Raw genomic sequence first — 19,162 nt, forward strand, 5'->3', positions numbered from 1 at the left:
CGGTAGCGGCGGAGGGAGCTGTGCACTGCAGCAGCGATTACCTGTACGGCAGCCACTGCTGCTGCTGCACAAATTGCTCGGAATTATTGGATCTTGCAGCAGTTGAGGCTGTTTTTGACTTTGTTCGAGCTCTTGAAGAGTTGTTTAGAGCTGCCTGAGGAGCAATGACGCAGGAGAAGAGAGCCACTTCCAGATGTGCAGCGGGAATACGCAGTATTCGAATGAGTCAAAAAGAGAAGCCCCTTAAGGGGCAGAATGGTACGCAAGCAGTAACCAACGCCGGCTGCAGGGTGGCTCGCTTGTTACGTGATTTGGAGGTGCTTCGAATTTATAGGAGGCGACGCCTGCCGCTCTCTCTCTCTCTCCCTCTGAGGGTTTCTGCCTCTCCAGCTGATTTGTGCATTCAATAGAGGGCCTCGTCCCCGTAAAGGCGATCATGGTGGCAGAGCGAATTTAATCCGCTTTGGGTGGAGGGGGGAGAGGGAAAGACACCAAAGTTGCGGCGTGGTTGGGGTGAAGGCTGAGGTGGCCTACGCTAGAGTGAGTGCCTGTGCATGGGGGTCCACAAACCAAGTGTTTCTACACTGTAGTGCCCCTACTTGAGAGGTCTTCGCTTCGGTTGACTAACTCCTGCAAACTCTCGCCATGCCGCAATACCGAGCTGATCGTCTGCCGAGCTACATCCTATTCAAAAGCGCAGCGCCTAGGCACAGCAAATGCCTTTGAGGCTCCAGGAAAAGGCACACCTGCCGCTCATCAGAGACTGCTTCAAGTCCTCTCTCCACCCCCACCCCACCCAGTATCCTAGCCCCTTGCTAAAGGCTGCGCAGTGGCATCTGTGGTTGGCATGCCTGTGCAAAGTTCGCCTTTTGCTGCACCCTGAGAAGCTCATCAGCGCGCAGAGGGTCCTGCAATCCCAGCAGACACACAGATCGAATAAGCGGGGATGCCACGCAAGCGGGAGTAGGAGGAATCAGCATGGATTGCAGTCACCACGATCGGCATCAGCCGCACATACATGCATTTGTGCAGGCATCAAATCCAAGAAAACAGAGCTATGAACACGCAAGCCACCTACCCATGGTTTCCCTAACACCACAGACGCATCCCTTGCAAGGGAACCCCGGCAAACTACATCTCCTGCCTTACACCCCAACTCTTCCTCCTCCCCTACTGATCTTTCTTCTGTGCTCCTCTTCCATGCGCTTTATCTGGGAGTCCTCTTTACCTTGTACTTCTTCAAAATATCTGCGAGGGTTTCCTGGAAAGGAATATCGGGATGGTTGGATTTGCTGCTCTTTGAGGCGGCACTCCGCCCCTCAATGCGTGGCCAGTCCAACCGAGAGAAGCTGCTGGTAAACTCCTCGTGCACCTCGTTCAGACATGCAAATACTATTCTGGAGCAAGAGCACAGAGCATCGAGTCGTTCCCCAGGGCAGAGGAAAAACCGTGGCTTGGGGTTGGGGAATGCGGGGGAAGGGGAAGGAAGAACACGATGGAACGCAAACGCTGATGAGCGTTTGTGCAGATTCAGGAGGGAAGTCAGCTGAAGGCTTCAAGAAATTGTTGAACATCCATCTAAGGCTTCGTGTAAGGTCATCGGTGCAAGACAAGGGATTTTGGTGTGCACCAGGGTGCAGAGCTTAGGAGAGATCCTCCGCTACAAGGCTTCGACATTAGGGTCCTACCTTCTCGGATATTCGTGGTCGCCTATGGCCAGGATCGCAAGAGAGTCAGGGTATCGAAAGACAAAGGCAACAGAACCCTCATGCTCCACCTCCTGCTGACGGCCCACTGGTAGCTGCGCGCATGCAGTGACTCCAGACGTTTTGATTAAAGCCTGCGTGCCGTAGTTTCTGAGGCTGCAAGGCATGCAGAAGCGCGTGGCCCCGAGAACGACACATTAAGATGAATCGAAACAGACTGAACGAGCTTTGAAGCAGCGAACCGAATCCACAGACAGCAAAACGAGTTGGCTGCCGCTCGAAAAATGTGGCAGGCACGTACTCGTGGGATTGCCGTCCGTGCAATGAACTTGATGCCCTCCTTCACGGCGTTGCGCTGGTAAAACGGATACCTGTGGCGTACGCGTCTCAAATCGTATCGGTAAATATAATCCCCAGAACGCAAAGCGCACATTCATGTGTTGGAAGAAAGCGTGCGAATGAGGTGTACTGCAACTCTAGGGGACTGCTGTACTGAGCAAGCACCTCCTCGTGGCTGGCGGCACATAGGAGGCCTCTGCATTTGCATGAGAGCTTTGGCGATGAAGCCCACCCGGAAAGGTCGTAGGCTCCACTCAGAAAGACTAAGTTGTCCAAACCTCCGGAGCAGCGGCAGACGAGGAGCGCAATGAGCTTCATCTGCAAAACGTAGGTCCCCCAAACTAAGCCCCTTCTTCTTCCGATGCTGGGAAGCCTGCGGCTGCATGTGGCGTGCAGCAGCCCATGTAGACCTCAGAGCCTCATCTCATGGAGCTTGGAACCCTTGAAGCGTACGGAGAAGATCTCAAGCGCGACAGCAGCAGCAGCAGGAATATCTTCGCTATCGGTTTGGTGCTCCAGTTGCCCGTGTAGCGAAGGAGATCAAGCCGCCAAGAAGCACCGAGGGACAGGGCGATAAAGCGGAGAATGGAAGAAGGCACAGGATCTTATGAAAAAAAACCAGGAAGCAGTTATTGTCGGGCTACACACCAAAAATAAGAGTTCGCCTGTACACAAAGATATTTCCGCGTTGAACTTATTTTTACTGGAGAAGATGGAAACAAGAGCAAAATCCTGTGATAGAATGCGGAAGGCGAGAAGTGCGAAAACAGCAAAGTGAGGGACGAGCAGCGACCGCCGCAGCAGATGCAGACCCCAGGGCCAAAAGCATACAGCGTAAACACTAGATCATAGAGTTTAGCTCGCTAATTACCGCCCTTTCTGAATTTTTTATTTCGTTTCAGGATTCGGTTGTCTTGTTGAAGGAGCAGCTAGTCGGGGGCTGGCTGCTGGTGGTGTTTACGGGGGGTTGTGCGGTTGTCCGTTTCTCCTTGTCTGTCCTTCACTCTGCTAAATCGAAAGACAGCTCGGATTGACAATGTGTTTCTCCGTCTGTCCGCGCCTCTTGGGGGCTATTAAGCGAGACCGAGGCGGCGCGAATGGCACACTTCCTCTCATGTGCCCAGCGTACAACACCAGCCCTCTTGAATGGGTGCCCTAATCCCCCCATTCAAGATCGAAAGAAGCACAAGAATTCAGAATCCACCTCTTTCTGCGGTCTAGCTCCGCCGTGGGGTCTGTGCATCACGCAACTCTGCGCTTAAGTCCCTTTTTTTGGCTCTTCTCGCAGCGTTTTTTGACTATCCTCCGTCACGTTTTCTCCCCTGTTCTCTTGTTTTCCCCAAACATGACCCCGTACACCTAGGCCCCTTCGCTCCTCGTGTGCGATCTCTAGTGCATCGACAGCCCCCAGTTGGCAGGCATCGAGGCAGCGCCTCCCCCGACTTCCCCCGTCAATCAAGATGGCTCAACAGCAACACCAACACGCAGAGCCACCCCAGCAACTCCAGCAGCATCCCCCCCGTCATGAACCTTTACAGATCCCCCCTGAGCCGCCCTTCCAAACCACGAACGGCCTTTATTGGGTGTTGAAATGCCGGGGCCTGCACACGGCCAAACTCCCTACGGGCTCAGTACAACTTCCCGTGTATAGTCAGCTCGGATGCGGGCAGTTCGGCAGAGTCTTCGAGGTTCTCCCCGCGCAGCCTCCAGATTCAGCTCCTGCTTTTGCTGCGACTCCCGCATCAGACAGAGCCGCAAAAGAAGGAGACTTACCAGCACAGACTGCACCGCCTTCTACATCAGCATCTGCAGTGCCCGGATACGCACAGCCTCCCAGTGTGCTCCCACATGGACAGCTGTATGCAGCAAAGCTCTTGCTGCTCTCCAACTTCCCCACCGAAGGCTCAACCGCCGATTTGGTCCGGGAGTTTTCTCTGTACGGGGACCTCGATCCTCCAGGTTCCGAAGGCTTAGGTTTTGCAAACGTGTTGAGGGTTTACGGGCTTACCAGCTGCGTTACTTTCTCGAAGCCGTTCGCAGAGGTCTACCTCTCAGGTGTCCAGACGGCTGGTGTGCTAGTGGTGGAGCGATGCGCCTCTGACTTGGCGGCGTTTGCCCGACTGCTCCACGCACAAGGGAAGTTGAATCACTCGGCACTCAAATTTTATGCTTGGCAGCTCCTAAACGGTGAGCAAGTGCTTTGGGCTCTGGCGCTGAAAGACAGGCTTCAAAAGCTAGGGTCTAGTCTGAGTGCAGCCTGGACAGTCATGGTTCTAGGATTTTTGTATGGGTGCAGTTAGCCGTTTCGCAGCAGTTGTCTTCCCCCTACACGCGGTGCAAGCTCCCATCACTTCTCGGTGTCTAGCCGTTTCCCACGACACCGGGCTGTGTTGCCGTTGAAGACTTCAGGGTCGCAGTACTCTTAGTTTTTGTGTACGTGTAGGTATACGTGTATGTACATACATATATATATATATATGTATTTATATGTATGTATGAATGTATGTATGTGTGTTGGTGTATCTGTCTGTCTGTTTGTCTGTCTGTCTGTTTGTCTGTCTGTCTGTCTGTACAGGTGTAGCGCGGCTGCATGGTCGTGGAGTAATTCACAGGGATTTGAAGCCCGAGAACATTTTGGTAGCGGCTGCCAACGTTCCTGGAGGTCAGCAGCTTTTGCGGGAAGGTGTCGCCATCCTCAAAGTGGCGGATCTCGGTATGGCCAGAAAGATGAGAAGCTACCTAGGACAGGAGCCTGCAGGCAAGGGCGAAAATGCACTACATACACTGGGGGATGCCCTATCTCTATTACATTGGAGCCAGAGGACACGGTTCCAAGAATATTTGAAGATATAATAAGTTGAACGAGTATTTGAATATGGGTGGAGGCTTTTGTGTTCCTTGTGACCCTTCCAGGAACCTGCGCCTCTTCCCTCCCTCCCCGCGAGGACTCTCCAGCCAACGAGCAGCAGCAGCAGCAGCAACAGCTCCGTCTTGTCAAGAATCCAGAGGACTGGTGCCTGTTGACCATGCGGCAGTCTGGCCGCGTGGTGACTCTCCCGTACCGTCCCCCGGAGATCCTTGCTGCAGCAGCGAATAACCTGAGTGCTGCTAAGCTCCCCGTACGCGATGAGCTGTTGGTGTTTTTTTACTGCGTCGCGCACACCTGCTGAGTCGCTATCAGAAGCAACTGCACCTCAAACTTCTGTTGCAGAGAGCCACCCTAGAATGCATGCAGGCGACAGACACACGCATGCGAACAGCTAGAACTGTTACGGCAGCAGCAGTCCATCAACCCTTACTTCTGACCTCAGGAGTTTGCTGCTGGCGGATCGTCTGTGTAACGACACCCCCCACCGGGCCTCCTCTCTCTCTACGGATACGCTGGTCCTGCCGATTATTAATCGCCATCTTCTTCGCTCCTTCTAGTAGTCAAGATCGCGCTTTCTCACTCTGTGCTTCCTCCTTCAGGTTGCGTCTTACTCCTCTGCATGCGACGTTTGGTCCGTGGGGGTAATCCTCTTGGAGCTGTGCCTTCCCCAGAAAGCCCCACGACCGCATCGGTGGAACTTTGCATTTGTGCTGCACGCGGTAGGCCGTGCGGCGTTTCAGATGGAGTTTATGGTCTTGGAAAACATTTTCAAGGTTCTAGGCAAGCCTCAGGAGCACGATCAGCTCCTCGACATGACGAGGTACTCGCAGCGGCACAGGAGGATGGGGGAGGGGGGGAGACGCAAACGGGGAAAGAGGCTGCTCTGGGTGCATCCGCTGTGGGTGCTGTTCTCGTATGTGCTGCTGCTGCTATGGTCGCTGCATGCAGCTTGCAGCGACGCTGAAACGCATGCTGCTGCAGTGGCAAAATACAGGTGACTGCCCGTGGCTGGCTCCTGTGTGTCCTGCCTATTGCATTTCGCTCCGGATGCTTTGTGACTGCAGGTTGGCGGGTGACCAAAGATCAGACTTGATGACCTTCCTGGGAGCCTTTCCTGCCTTATCTCATGGGGAACGAAAAGCAGCTTTGTTGGACTTCATCCTTGAGAGGGGCGGGTTGCACCTGGATGCCCTTGGATTAGACCTCCTTGCCAGGTAGGCTTTGGTCGCTGCCGATGGCTGCTGCTGCTGCTGCTGCCACTGCTGTTGTCTATGTTACTGCAAAGGCTGCTTGCCCCAGCAGCAGAGGGGAAGCTAGCGACAAAAGCTCCAAGAGGACTTGGCTTAAGAGCTGAGAGGGGCAGGCACAGTTGAGAGACGCAGTGGGAGAACGTGAACGACGACGACACGAGGAGCAGGCAGGGGAGGGGGGCTATGGGTTCGAAAACCCGATTCTTTCTTCTTCTCTTTTTTGTCTGTCTGTCTGTGTACTTTTGGTGTCTTCTCTTTATTCTTCCCTTGTCGGGCTTTTGTTTTGCCTCTTGCACACACAGGCTTCTACACGTCTCGCCCGCGCGCCGCCTTTCTGCGCATTGCGCTCTGTCGCATCCGTGGTTCAGCGACTTACCCTTTGAGAAAATGAATCGACTTGGTCTCTCCTTTCACCTTGCTGGTAAGCGTTAAGCCCCCTTCCCCCGCACCTTGCTCGCCCTGAGGGCATGACGAGACCCTGCTGGAAGCTTTTACTGCCGCGACTTTCCTTCGCACAGCAGTGCAAGGCACGCAGCAAGTCTCCTGTGCAAGTCTATCTATCTATGGGCCTTGACAATCTCTGGACTTTATACATCCGAATTTGCGAGCAGATTTGGAAATACCGTCCCTAAGGGCAACCCTTCCTTCGCCGCTGCGTCGTTGTCTAGTGGCGTGGGAGTCGCGGGGCCGCTGCCCCTCCAGCACGAGGTTCACTTGCCACGCGTTGCTGCAGCAAGCGTTGCTGCAGCAGCAGCAGCAGCAGCATCAGCAGCACCAACAGCAACAGCAACATTTGCAAAAGCAGCAGCAGCCCCAACACCAGCGACAGAGACGCTGTGCCGCATCCACAACGCCAGCGCTCGCCGGAGGGCCCCTCCAGATGATGGTTGCAGGCGGGGCCCAGGTAGGCGCAGTGCCACAGGAGCGGCAGCAGCAGCAACAGCAGCAGGGATCTCTCGAGGTCGCACGGCCAGGAGACGCTACTCGCCGTCCCAGCAACACCGCAAGTGCACAGAGGCTTCGAAGCAGCAGCCGCAGCAGCACCTCCAGCATCAAGTCGGTTGCCGCAGCCGGTACGGCTGCGCCTGCGATCAAGCACCAACAGGGCAGCAGCTGCAGCAGTATTGGGGGATCTGCTGCAGGCCTGCGATTGGATAATGCAAGGGCTCTCAGGTCCACCCATGCTGCTATGATCCAGCGGAGCAGCAACAGTGCCCTTAGCCGAAAAAGTGACTCCGCGTCGCGGGAGCTGCAGCGGAAGGGCAGCGACAGTGCCCCCTTAGGGCCTCCAGTGGGGGTACTCACCACAAAATCTGCTTCGCGGAGTTCCTCACAGTCATGCCTTCCGCTAAACAGGGCAGGCGACCAGAGGCAAAGGCCTGTGCAGCAGAAACAAAGGGAGGGGCCCCCTCAGCCTGCGACTTTTAAGCGGCGGCCTCAGTGCGCGGGTAGCGACGACGAAGTTGTCAGAAGTGAGCCGGGGAGAATACCGGAGAGACAGGAGGAGACGCTAGACAAGCTATTTGCGTTGTGCACTCTTGCTGTGTAAACCATGCCCAGATTAATGCTGTTTCTTGGAGCTTTGTTCCTTCATTTTTGAATCTGCCGGGCCTCCAGGCGGGCTCGAACAAACCCGTGCGTGTATCTACTCCGCCCGCCACATCACTCAAAATTTCAGTTCCACTTCTTCGCATTTCTGCTGTGTCCTTGGTTCAGTCTCCATTGTCAACGCATTTCTGTGTGCGCGCAGTAGCCGTGCCGCATGGCCATCGCATGAGCTCTCTGTATGTTATGCTCTTGTGTGTTGCGCATGCATGTTTTAATTGTGTAGTGCTTTTCGTACACTGCGGCAGATGTGCAGAGGCCCTATGACTTCCAACATACAACAGACGCACGTTTTCTCCTGTCCTGCTGCAGGTCCCTGGCGTTGTGCCCGTCCTGCTGCAGTCAGCGCCTCCACTTCTGCCTTACCCTCTCTTCCTCCTCGCCCTCCTGTCACACAACGGCCCCCCCCACTTCCTGGGGGTCTCCCTGTGGGAAATCCCATGGCAACAGTAGCTGCTTCAGCTGCAGCAGCAGCAGCAAGCAGAGGCAAGACTGTGTCTCCTTGCAAGTGCCAGCGTGCTACAACAGCGCTGGAGTTCAGGTCCGGGGATACCACCCCTTACCACGACGCCCTCTCAGATCGCAGCTGCTCCCCACTTGCTGCCATGGCCTGTGTTGCTGGACCCGCTGACACTACCGATGCTGCTCACTGTAACGATGAGAATGTGAATTCGTCCCAAGATGCGACAGCTATGGACGCCTCGGCTAACACTTCCAGCACAAGGGCGCGGAAACGGGGGCTCCATACAGGTGCACTCTTGAGGGGGTCTTTACAGGGACAGGGATCACTTTGCCCCCCCGATGCGGCCGATGGAAAAGGCCAGAAAACACTTCGCAGGGCTAAGAGGCTAAGGAGTGGGTCTGGCACTTGAAAACATTATTCCTGCTTGGTTTGTTTTAATCCGCTGTCGTTTTTGTCTTGTAGTTTTCACGAGTGCCCAGAACTGCTTTTCCAGCTGTTTAGAAAGTTCAGGTGTACGCACTATCTCATGTGCAAGTCGACGCAGAAACACTTATCATTGTCTTTCAAAGGTACATAGAGGTACACCAGCAAGCACTTCATATCCACATATTAGAATGCAGAATAGTTTATGTGCTTTGGTGTGTGCTGCTGAATGGGGGCTCCATCTGGATTATCCCTCCAGTTGCTATTTCCTTCCCCTCACTGTATGCAGCATGAATTCCCACACTCTCGAGTTATCGTGTAGGGCTGGCAGCCCCCGTGCATCTCCTAGGTTGAACTAATTAGTTGCACGCATGTCTGGCAGCGTCGGTACCACTCGGTCTTTCGCCCACAAAATGTTTTGCATAAGGCTCCCGAGCGAATCTGAACCTTCAGGAAAATTTGTATTTTAGTGAGTGCCCGCACTTGGATCTGCCCAACATGAACCCCGCGGACTAGCAAAGGCGGTACTTCTAAAGGCTTTGCCTGAGCTTACTAAGGTGATACGGGAATGCTAGAAAACTGTACTTTGATCTACCTTGTCTCCACATACAGCCCCACCTCTTTGTTAGCGATACATCTACTAAGAGACTTAGTCCGCCACTAGCGTATACCAGTCGTCCCTCAAACTTTGGTGAGGGTCTGAGGGTGAACTTGGAGACGTGAAATGACAAATTAAGTGCCCCTTAGTATCAGGCGTTTGCATGCATTCTGTTTGTTTCTGGCTTCTTATTTTGCCATCCGACAATTCAGTTGCTTGCTGTGCCCTTAGCTGCAAAAGATGCCGCTCCGATACCGCAGTGTCGTGCTGATGTTGCTGATGCTCCTGTTCGTTATCCAGTAGCGATATTTGGGATGCCCGTGTTGACGGCTGTTGCTGTTGCTGCTTCGCTTCGGGTGAGAGGGCGAAGCCAACAGAGGAGAGGACTGACCACGATAGGTCTGTCCCTGCACCGGTAGCAATGCATAATTATCCTTCTTGGCTGCAAAGTACAAAGCTTTGTTTTAGTTCCGCCCCTTACAGGGTTTTTTCTTCCCAAAGAGGGCCTCAACAGAACAATCCCACAGGGATGGCCAAATCCTCACAAACAGCTGAAACACGATGTCACTTCATTATTTCGGATCCTACACTTCATGTTGCAGGCTTACTTTGCATTCGACTGGATCGTCTGGGGCAAGTACGTATTTCTGTTCTTGTCTACACACGGTGGAGGACTGACACGGCACAATCCAAAGCATTCGGACTTCGTGGAGGGGCAAGCATCTTTGTACCTCTGGAAGTTTCACTGCAAAGTTCAGCTCAGTGAATATTCTAAAAGTCTTCAACTCTTGGGAGTTAGTGTGTGAAGGAGGGCGAGCTTTATGTGTACCTGATTGGCATGTTCTCCACAACAGATTTGTTCTGCTCTGCCTGAGGAGACCAACGTCTAAGCCAGGCATCTAGTAAACAGCATTTCCCTCGAAAGGCCAGAACACCTGATCCCCAGACTCTAAGCCTAAGCCCCGGACCCCTGGGAAAGCTCACCATATTACCGCTTACAAGAATGAAGTTGCACGGGCATTCCATGATGCCGCGGACAGCTCCTGCATGACCAACTAGAGTCAGACTTTCATAATGACGACAATTTGCATGCTGATAAAGAATTAAGGAGGGTTACCCTTTGACGCCTGGCGTCTGGAACAAGGAGAAATCAGGGTTCTAAATGTGCGTTTCGCCGAATTGATTTCCTTTTCCGGCTTGCTGAGCACAGCTGCAAAAAGAACTTCCACGAAATCAGCGCTGTCGTTTTGGATGGAAACGGAGTAAATCGTCCACTTTAAGTTGGTATTTACGTCGGCATGCGGTTCTGCCTTCATGGAAAGGCGGAGCCCAAAATTTTCTGTGGTCGTGCTACCTACAACTCGAATGCCCTCCACGTCTGGAAATGCTGCCATTTTCTTGGTTCGCACAAGCTCTATGGCTGTTGAAGAATTTTGCAGTATTGGAGAGGTTTTATTTTCATATGGCGGGCTGTGCTAAACGGAAGTGCAAGTGGCGAGGTGTGTACCTCCAATGCACGTACAGCTGGCAAGGCTGTCAAGGATTTTGCTTAGTGTCTAGTGCATACAATGCCAAGTAGCACATTCTTTCTCTGCTTATTTTTTCGTTTTCGCTGAGTGAGATCAGTGAAACGTTTTCCTTTAGTGTTTGGCTAATCACACCGATAAATTAATGAGTAAAATTTCTATCTTAGTCTGCTCACTTACATTATTAGCGCCAACATCAAAAATGAATATGTTTTGTATTGGACGCGCCAGGGGTGGAGTAAGCTCCGCCAAGGCAAAAGTTTGATGAGGAGATAAGCGTAATTGAGTACCATACATCAGAAACCCCTTTACGGATATATTTCCTAAAAAAGGCTTGGGTGCTGACGATCCTAATGACGAATTACGAAATAAGGCAACGGCGAAACCGCGGTCTCTGTTGGTACTTCGCAGACGGGGTTGCTGTGGAGATTAACTATACATACCCGTCTGCTGCGCTGATGAGCACCACAGCAAAAAGCGCACTTGAGTTGTAGTGTGGTATGTCGCTGTCAAACCAGGGGTACACCAGGCAACTGTTCCTCTATCGGGACGCGTTAGACTCCTTGGGATTCAATCTTTGATCAAAAACACTCATGTGGTTCTTCGAATTCATCTGCAAAATCTCCATCACTTCAGATGGAGGGTTCAGCCCCATCCGTGCCGCTCGTTTCCATCTCTCTTCTCTGCTCAAGCCAACACTTGGCCCATACTGAGAAGCCGCACAAACCAACTCATGACCTCAAAGCATTCTCGGAAGCTTAGATATTTCTAAAATGGAGCTCTTACAAGGAAAATTTCGTATGGAGTAGGGTTTTCGCATAGTGCGGGGGGAACAGAGCTTACCATTGCCTCCATGTCGAATCTACGCAACAGCTGCTCGGCCTCATCAGCCTCCGCCGAGCACCACTTCAGTCGAGGATCTCCTTTCCTCACAGCCTCTGCACTCGCCTCCAGCTCTCGTTGCGGAAAGCCAGATGACGCAAATACTTCTGGCGCTCGATAACTATCAGGGATTGCGGATTCAGGCTTCGGCTCAGGTGCAACAGAAGAAGCAGCGGGAGGCGTTACGCGGTATTTCGTTTTCTTCCGACCCAGTTTAGGCGTGACCATGGGAGAGCCAAGCGAAAAGGTTTTCGCCGCAGGGCCCTTTGATGGGGTGCGAGGCTCAGAAGATGGACTACGCCTGGTAGCTCTTGGCGTCCTCATTTCCAAATTAGAAAAATTGCACGGAAGGCCGACCTTCATGACCTCATCATCTGATAGGGTGTTGATGGCTTTTGAAGGCTCCTTTCTTGGCATGGTCATTCCTCAGTTTTCGTTATCCTGTAACTCTACAGCCAGCAAGAAATAGGGTCAGGAGACAAGAAGCATACGTAGGGACTCGAGTAAAAGGAGCTCATGAAGAGCTACACGCGGCTTAAAAGCTAAGGGCAGCCTTTAGGGGAAACAAGAGGAGAAGTCAAGGGGCATATACTTTCCATGTATCGATTGTTTCAGTTGCAGCTTCCGCGAGGAGCACAGACCTATCTAATACGCGTCAGCTATATCCTCAGGAGGGCAGAAGTGACTTGATACTTGAGAATATATAAAGAAGTTGAGCAGAAGGAAAGAGAAAAAGAAAGGAGATTAATCTTCCGAGCTGTGAGCAAACGCGAACGGTTCAAACAGCTGCGGTTGGAACAACTGAAATCTGCCCCCTTAAGGACTGTATTAAAGGCAACCATCCATTAATGATGAGTTGTGCTAATAATACTCATTGAGCAATAAAGCAACATCTACTTCTGATTTATCACTTGCTTGGGTTTTGGCCGCGGTTCGCTCCGCTCCTGGTTGCATGCAGTTCAGCGTACACCAAGCCCCGCGTCGGAGTTTCTAGGCACAAGCAATGTTTTGCTCTACCACGAACTCAAATTAACATTTAGCCGTTTTTCTTACTCTATTGGTAAATGTAGGTCTACTTTTCGCGCTGAGAGTCTTAATGCCATTTTCTTGGCTCCTCTTCATTCCCTATGGCTCAGCACCCGCTATGGCCGTTGCCGCGTCCTTTTAGTTTCGCTTCTTGCTAAGCTTTCCAGTCTTTTAATGAAATAATTAGTACTGGGGACATCTCTCTGTCTATTTCCAGCCGTTTGGAGGTGCCTTTGCTGCGCCCTGCATCCTGTTGCCAGCGTCTGCCTTGGAGCCACGTGAAAGATGCATTCACAGGGGAAGAGCGGCTTTGGAGTCGCCCACGACTTCAAGGGCTCTTTGAAGGAAGAGGCTGACTTCCCAATTCTCTGTGAAACATGTCTTGGGGAAAACCCTTACGTCCGCATGCAGAGAGACAGGAACGGGAAGGAGTGTCACATCTGTACTCGTGCTTACACCGGATTCAGGTGGGAGTGGTTTCACCCCGGCAGACTTGTTGGACCTTTGACAGCATCTATTGCTTGCCCTTTAAATTAATGTTACTTCTCCTGCTCTTGCAAACGCCTTACCTGCAGAATACATCTCTTGTGTTTCATGTCGACCTCCTTGGAATCCAGATCGCACGATTATACGTATTCGGTATGTGTTCAACTACCTCCGCTGCTTTTTCTTTCTCCTTAGGTGGAAGCCCGGACCCAAAGCTCGGTATAAATGCACGGTTGTGTGCCAGCAATGCGCGCGTCTGAAGAACGTGTGTCAAACCTGCCTCTTCGATCTGGAGTACGGCTTGCCTGTTCAGGTCAGCTACCGTGCATGCATCATGAGCTTGGGGTCCGAGGCTATTGAATCTCGGTTCCCGGCACTTTGCTAAGGGGCTGCCCGCATGGGATCCTGGTTTCGATTGCAGCAACGACGGAAGCGAGTCAAAGGATGGTGTAGCTGGTTCGTTGTGTGTTCAGGTACGAGACAGGATAATGGGTGAGAGTCGTGTTTCTCTGCCCGAGCATCCGGTAAATCGCGAGTATCTAAATTCGCGTATGGGGGGCCAGACGGAGGACCTACCTTACGGGAAGAGCGAGGAGATAGACCAAAGGCTCCGCCGAATCGCCCGCACCACTCCATACTACAGGCGCAACCTACCAAGAGTTTGTTCCTTCTGGCGCAAGGGAGAGTGCACACGTGGAGACGAATGCCCATACTTACACCAGGAATTATACACAGATCCGGCTTTAGCAACCCAGAACATGAGGGATAGGTAAGAGCACACGCAAGAGACAGTGGAATAAACAGATTGAGAATTTAGGGTAGTTGTGCTACGCTAGTTAGCCCCTCTTTCCCATATTTTCTTGGAAACAGGGTCCTTAGGTCTGATTACAAATGCTCTGCCGGCCCATGGCTGCTGTAGATGTGCTGTTTAGTACAGCGGAATATCGCCACTTGCGTGTCTGGGGGGAATCGAGGTGCCTAGGTGCATGCAATCGTGCATGCATATATGCGTGCATCTTTGCCTTTATCCCAATCGGTCTTTTTTTGCATATGTGCCATATGGTTGTCGATCTTATTCCCCGTTTCGCAATCCACAGTCGCAGTAACGCGCTGCTCGCTTATGTTGTGTTGCCCTCGTTCGCCATTCTAGGTACGTTGGGCAGGACGACCCTGTGGCGGAGAAGATCTTCCGTCTTGCTTCAACCCGATCTCAGGAGGAAACAGCCCCACCTGCAGACGAGTCGATAACCACCATCTTTGTGGGGGGAGTGCTGGAGGCTGTACGGGAGAGCGACCTGATGGAGCGCCTGTATGGGTATGGGGAGATTTTGGCGATTAGAATGAACCCTCAGAAAAAAATGGCATTTGTATGCTTCGCGGAGAGAGCAGGAGCTGTTGCCGCTATGAAGCAACTAGCCGGAACGCTCACCATCAATGGGGTCACCATGAGGGTTGCATGGGCGAAGCCCAAGCCTAAGCCAAGTGTTGCTGGCGCAGAGGGTAGTGCTGCCGCTGGCTCTTCCAGCGGCAGTGGCAGCGCCACAACTACGTCTGGTACTCCTATGCCAGCTCCAGAGGGCTACCTTGCCTCTCCTGTGCCAGGGCTTCCCCCTGTTCCGCTCCTGCCAGGAATGCCTGCCCCCCCGCCTGCAGTGATGGGAGGATCTGTGCCGTACCGTTCGATGATGCCGTCCGAGGCAGAACTCTCTAGAAAGTAGGGAGTAGGGGAAAGCACGCGTTTTTTCTGCGCCCCCCACTGTTGTTTTTCGGTGTCCAGGCAGCAGAGAACTAGCGAGGGAAGTACGCTGTGGCACCATGAGTCTGTAGGAACAAACTTGGGAGAACCTCATCGCAGCTTTTCGTTAGTGACTACGATACGTATTTGTTGGGCCTGTCGTTATATGTATCTTGGGGCAGGGAGATGCTTGGGTTTCCGTCTAGAGGCGCAGGGCTTTCTCTATAGTACCCGGGGAAGAGCGGCGCAGTATATCTTAGAGCATAGGAAATGCAGGAACGGGGCAAAGAGAAAGAGGGAGTCCAGAAACAGCGGTCGAGAAGGAAGGGGGAAAGCTTGCGGGCGGGCAGTTCAAGTGCGCATAAGGTGTCTATACCCTCAGTGCCTCTATAGGCTGTTGGTTTCATGGGGACGGTTCGAACCCCTGAATTCTTTGTTCTCCATCAAATGTCTCCCAAGGCTAGACAGCGTCAGTCAAGCGCCGCAGATTGCAGAGGCAGTAAGTATACAGCTTCCGAGCTCCATTTCAGCATCTGTCTCTTAAGAGCTTCCAGTTTTGATTTCCAAGCCCTTAACTATCTGCCCCTCAATTCTTGAGTCCTACCACTATGTTGTGAAGGGAGTCAGGGTTCCAAGGCTCCCGCTAGCGTACTGAAGGGCAACCGCCAACGTGAGGAGGCTGCTAGCTACAGGGGGACCGGGGAGATGCTAAGTTATCAGTAGACGCCGTTGCTGAAGGATACTTGCGTAGATCCGCCGGCCACAGCGTAATTGGTCTCCTTCAGTAGCCGGTCTGTAACGGAAGCCCATGGCCAAAAGGGATCCCCATAAGCCTTTGCAATACAAAGCATCTAAATGCAGCGTTGTTGGAGACTAACTGCAAGGGTCTGCAACCGGTCGAGAGACGGTGATCGCTGCATACTGAGTAGCTGGCCTAAGTCTGTGCGTGACCGACATTCTGCTCCCTTTCCTCACGCGGCTTGGCCTGCTCATAAATGGCTTCCTCTTTTAGCTGATTTGAATAAAACAATCGCAAACTTTAGGTAGCAAGGAACCTGAAACCAGAATAACCAGTGGTGCTGCTTTGTCCGGCCTTCTCGGCGAACCCTTGTCGCCAGCGGCGGCTCCAGCTGCACCAGTGGCAGCAAACGGCGTCGATATCAAACATCCGCGTGAGCGGCATTGCTCTGCTCATCTCAGTTCTCGTTGTTTATCAAGGAAGTTAACAACCACCTTGAGACCGCCAGCGCCATTCATGGCCTTCAGCCAATCGAGAGCGACATAGGGGGCCCTGCTAGTATACACCGGAGAGGCCTCTTGCAAGCACCCGGGGACCCCCAAGGACTGAACAAGTGGCTGCGGCTCCTAAATGAGTGCATAATTCTTTGGGCTACGCTGTTGGTGCTTCTGGCTCACTGCTGCAGCAGCATCTGTCGAGGATCCCCTCTCCCCGTTCCATTAAGCGAAACCACCTGACTGCCTAGTGAAATACCTCCCCGATCGCTGCTACTTGTGCTGCCTGCACAATCGCCGTGATGGGGGCTGCAGATCTATGCCTTGAAACACGGAGGCCTTCTTGATGACAGGGCTCAGCTTTGAGCATCGCTGGTTGCTCCGGCAGCGTCAGCAATTGTTCATGCTGCTCCTGCTGGTGCTTGCAGCTACTGCACCCGCGAGCGCTGAGCTACAGCAGCTACGGACGCAAGGCTTGCAGAGTGCCTCAGAAGAAGCGGCAACGCCCCCTGAGCGCCAGCCCTCCGCTGTTACAGATCCAACAAACGCATCATCAGCAGGAGCAGTACTAGAAGCAGGAGCGCAAGTTACCAGCGCAGCTGAACTGCCGTCTGTATTCGACACCGACTACCTATCTAGCAACCTTGTTAGCCCTGGGAGCAGCACCCTGCTACAAGCTCTGAACAGCAACGTTACGGATAATAGCAGCGCCGACGGGAGTACGAACACCCCTAGCACTGCCGCTTCGGCTGGCAGCACGGGGACTGGCAGCAGCCAGGATGAAAAGGGAGGGCATAGCAGTAGAAGCAGCAACAATAGCAGTACGAGCACCAGGAAAAACACTGCGCTACAGATTGATGCACTACAAGAGAAGGTCAATAGCCCGGCTCAGCAGCAACCATTGCAGCCAGAGCAACAACAACAGCCACAGCAGCAGGACCAACAGCAACAGTCACCAACACACCAGCAGCAGCCGTTGCAACAGCAACAAGACAAGCCGTCCCCCCAGCGGCTCGCTTGGGAAGGCGGGGGTCCATGTCCGCACACCAAGGGGGCCTCTGATTGCAGCCGCCAAACAGCAATGCAAGCTCGACCAGCAGCAGGAGAGCGAAATTCAGAATCGGCAGCAGTGCAAGATGAAGCGGCGGTAGCAGAAGTGCCTGCCTTGCGCCTTCGCACGCAGCTGGACTCTCAGTGGTTGAGTCCATCCCCGCCTTCAAAGGAGGATTCTGTGCTTGAAGCACCCGAGGAACTCCTCGGAGATCCTGATGAGTCTCTCGATGAGCCTTACGATGCTGGTCCTCTAGCATCTTCTATTGAGGGGCAGCTGCTATGTCTTCAATGGAATATCTGCAACGCGGCTCTGAGCCTGCTCCTTGCGTATGCCTGCTCTTCGAAGCTGCAGCATGTACCTGCTGGCGTGGTATTCCCTACAGCAGCAGCATCAGTGCCAAGAGCCCCCATTAGGCTGCCTCTAGGCCACGGCATGCACTTCACCAAAAGCTTTCCTAAGATAGAAGACCACCTGTATTCATTGTCTGCCGTGTTTCAGAGGGACCCCTCCTCTGTGGGGCATCCCCAGTGGGGCCACCTTGGGGGTCGGCGGGTGTTGTGTTACTTGGGTCAAGCGGCACAGGCGAGTTCTGGAGTTTTGCATGCGTTCAAGTGCACCTATACGACACCAAGCGCCTCCATGTTTGCTTGGCTCACTGCCACACTGTCGATGATCAGTTCTTTTCTTGACCCCCTCTTCTCCCTCACCGCCAATTGTCTTTCTGCGCTGTATGATATCACCGCGCTCGCCTTCTAGCAGAGCCCTAGAGGGGCCTCTTACAAAGAGACCGCAAAGTGGGGACGGCGAAGGGCTGGGCTTGTTGCGGGGTCTACATCTGTAAAAAGCTTTTCAAAGGGGAACTGTGCGCGGGGCACTCCACGCCAATTTCTACATTGAGACATAAGGAGATCTACTCAGATTGAGAGGAGCCTCTCCAGGGCTCTAAACCTGATGCTTATCTATTGATATCTCCTAATTAGATCTGTCGCGTCCTCGGTGACCTGTCTTCTATCGTTCGTAACAGCTCAACGCGCACTCTACGTTTGCAGGCACGGTAAGCAGGTAAAACTCGTAAAGCCACCCTCGGCCTGAGAGCAGGAAGGCAGCCTATCAGCATGAGTCGCACAACCTGGTAGCATGTCTTGTGGCTGGTAGGTTATCACCCACCTGTGGGGCTGTCGCTAAGCAGCTGGGCAGGCTTGAGAGTAACTCGCGAGCCAATTGTTGGAGAGCATTGTAGCGTCGGACAGTCAGCTGCAGGTCGTGCTGCGGCTTTCTAGATAAAGGGGCCCACAATAATTTCAAGATAATAGCAGGAAAATTTACTGTGTTGCCGCCAGCGAACAGCCCAGTTGCCACTGTAACACCCTGGCGAGCTCACTGGCAAACCAGCTAGTACCCCAGTATGCCCACTGGACCCAACTCCGGTGGCCCTCGCTTCAGCTGGCTCGGTCTGACAGCTCCATGTGTGTGTTTTAGCCAGTAAGTGAAATCTCCCCACGTTGGCACAGTGGATCCTAAGTTGAAAGGAGGGGCTCACCCTTTCAGCTGTAAGCACTCAACGTACGAAAACCTGCCCCTTCACACGCAAATCCCCTGAGGACCTCCGAGGTCTCTCCACTGGGCTGTGTTTATTGACTCATCCATCCTCCAGATGAAGGGCTATACGTGTGGTTTGCAGCTTACAAAGCCTTAGAGCCAGAGAAGAGCCCGCTGCGTGTATCCTCAAGTCCATCTCTATCATGGACATAGCCAACACTCTTGCTGCAGGTCTTCTCAAAGAGGAGGACCTCCTTCTGGCACTGCGATATATCTCCCTCAGGCACCAGACGCTGCTCTTGCTTCTGATCCTGCTGCTGCTGTGGCTTACTCAGCTGATGCTGATGGAGGCATTCGAGGAGGGGCCGCATGGTGCATACGATCTGGCCCCCCTTCTTGCTCGAGGGAGGGTTCGCGGCTAGCATCGC

At 53.1% G+C, this 19,162-nt stretch overlaps 5 protein-coding genes across 5 annotated transcripts; 3 read left to right on the forward strand and 2 right to left on the reverse strand.

Annotated features, from left to right (window-relative positions):
- Window positions 1-579: 579 nt before the first annotated feature.
- Window positions 580-2,363, reverse strand: LOC34618968 (VAMP-like protein YKT61). Its single transcript, XM_022732280.2, has 6 exons — window positions 2,278-2,363; window positions 2,008-2,077; window positions 1,689-1,801; window positions 1,229-1,397; window positions 852-908; window positions 580-684 (listed from the first exon to the last, which is right to left on the reverse strand). Exons 1-6 carry the CDS (start codon window positions 2,361-2,363, stop codon window positions 580-582), a joined length of 600 nt encoding a protein of 199 aa, XP_022590944.2.
- Window positions 2,364-3,505: 1,142 nt separating this feature from the next.
- Window positions 3,506-8,641, forward strand: LOC34618967. The gene is made up of 10 exons (XM_026336785.1): window positions 3,506-4,329; window positions 4,621-4,901; window positions 4,959-5,164; window positions 5,514-5,734; window positions 5,979-6,128; window positions 6,467-6,585; window positions 6,776-6,947; window positions 7,092-7,254; window positions 7,420-7,636; window positions 8,082-8,641. Exons 1-10 carry the CDS (start codon window positions 3,506-3,508, stop codon window positions 8,639-8,641), a joined length of 2,913 nt encoding a protein of 970 aa, XP_026192570.1.
- A 2,267-nt stretch (window positions 8,642-10,908) lies between these two features.
- LOC34618965 lies at window positions 10,909-12,084 on the reverse strand. Its single transcript, XM_022732277.2, has 3 exons — window positions 11,623-12,084; window positions 11,331-11,488; window positions 10,909-11,182 (listed from the first exon to the last, which is right to left on the reverse strand). The coding sequence occupies exons 1-3, from the start codon at window positions 12,082-12,084 to the stop codon at window positions 10,909-10,911; spliced, it is 894 nt and encodes a 297-aa protein (XP_022590941.2).
- Window positions 12,085-12,972: 888 nt separating this feature from the next.
- On the forward strand, window positions 12,973-14,891 carry LOC34618964 (pre-mRNA-splicing factor RBM22). Its single transcript, XM_026336795.1, has 4 exons — window positions 12,973-13,154; window positions 13,369-13,486; window positions 13,647-13,942; window positions 14,324-14,891. The coding sequence occupies exons 1-4, from the start codon at window positions 12,973-12,975 to the stop codon at window positions 14,889-14,891; spliced, it is 1,164 nt and encodes a 387-aa protein (XP_026192580.1).
- Window positions 14,892-16,544: 1,653 nt separating this feature from the next.
- LOC113147167 lies at window positions 16,545-17,951 on the forward strand. Its single transcript, XM_026336786.1, has 2 exons — window positions 16,545-17,047; window positions 17,210-17,951. Exons 1-2 carry the CDS (start codon window positions 16,545-16,547, stop codon window positions 17,949-17,951), a joined length of 1,245 nt encoding a protein of 414 aa, XP_026192571.1.
- The last annotated feature ends 1,211 nt before the right edge of the window (window positions 17,952-19,162 follow it).

Source organism: Cyclospora cayetanensis, unplaced genomic scaffold (assembly GCF_002999335.1).
Source record: "Cyclospora cayetanensis isolate NF1_C8 unplaced genomic scaffold, CcayRef3 CcayRef3_contig_148, whole genome shotgun sequence".
Classification (NCBI taxonomy): domain Eukaryota; phylum Apicomplexa; class Conoidasida; order Eucoccidiorida; family Eimeriidae; genus Cyclospora; species Cyclospora cayetanensis.

Excerpts from the sequence above, each read along its gene's own strand:
- LOC34618968 (XM_022732280.2), bottom strand. The coding sequence starts at position 2,363 with ATGAAGCTCATTGCGCTCCTCGTCTGCCGCTGCTCCGGAGGTTTGGAC. Across the intron at positions 909-1,228 it reads ATATTTTGAAGAAGTACAAG|GACCCTCTGCGCGCTGATGA; the intron begins GTAAAGAGGACT and ends CTGGGATTGCAG. Across the intron at positions 685-851 it reads AAAAGGCGAACTTTGCACAG|GATGTAGCTCGGCAGACGAT; the intron begins GCATGCCAACCA and ends GCTTTTGAATAG.
- LOC34618965 (XM_022732277.2), bottom strand. The coding sequence starts at position 12,084 with ATGACCATGCCAAGAAAGGAGCCTTCAAAAGCCATCAACACCCTATCA. Across the intron at positions 11,489-11,622 it reads GATTCGACATGGAGGCAATG|TATGGGCCAAGTGTTGGCTT; the intron begins GTAAGCTCTGTT and ends GCGGCTTCTCAG. Across the intron at positions 11,183-11,330 it reads AATCCCAAGGAGTCTAACGC|TACCAACAGAGACCGCGGTT; the intron begins GTCCCGATAGAG and ends CCGTCTGCGAAG.
- LOC113147167 (XM_026336786.1), top strand. The coding sequence starts at position 16,545 with ATGCTGCTCCTGCTGGTGCTTGCAGCTACTGCACCCGCGAGCGCTGAG. Across the intron at positions 17,048-17,209 it reads GCTCAGCAGCAACCATTGCA|CCGCCAAACAGCAATGCAAG; the intron begins GCCAGAGCAACA and ends CTCTGATTGCAG.
- LOC34618967 (XM_026336785.1), top strand. The coding sequence starts at position 3,506 with ATGGCTCAACAGCAACACCAACACGCAGAGCCACCCCAGCAACTCCAG. Across the intron at positions 6,129-6,466 it reads GGATTAGACCTCCTTGCCAG|GCTTCTACACGTCTCGCCCG; the intron begins GTAGGCTTTGGT and ends TTGCACACACAG. Across the intron at positions 7,255-7,419 it reads CCGGTACGGCTGCGCCTGCG|CGGAAGGGCAGCGACAGTGC; the intron begins ATCAAGCACCAA and ends CGGGAGCTGCAG.
- LOC34618964 (XM_026336795.1), top strand. The coding sequence starts at position 12,973 with ATGCATTCACAGGGGAAGAGCGGCTTTGGAGTCGCCCACGACTTCAAG. Across the intron at positions 13,155-13,368 it reads CGTGCTTACACCGGATTCAG|GTGGAAGCCCGGACCCAAAG; the intron begins GTGGGAGTGGTT and ends CTTTCTCCTTAG. Across the intron at positions 13,487-13,646 it reads AGTACGGCTTGCCTGTTCAG|GTACGAGACAGGATAATGGG; the intron begins GTCAGCTACCGT and ends TTGTGTGTTCAG.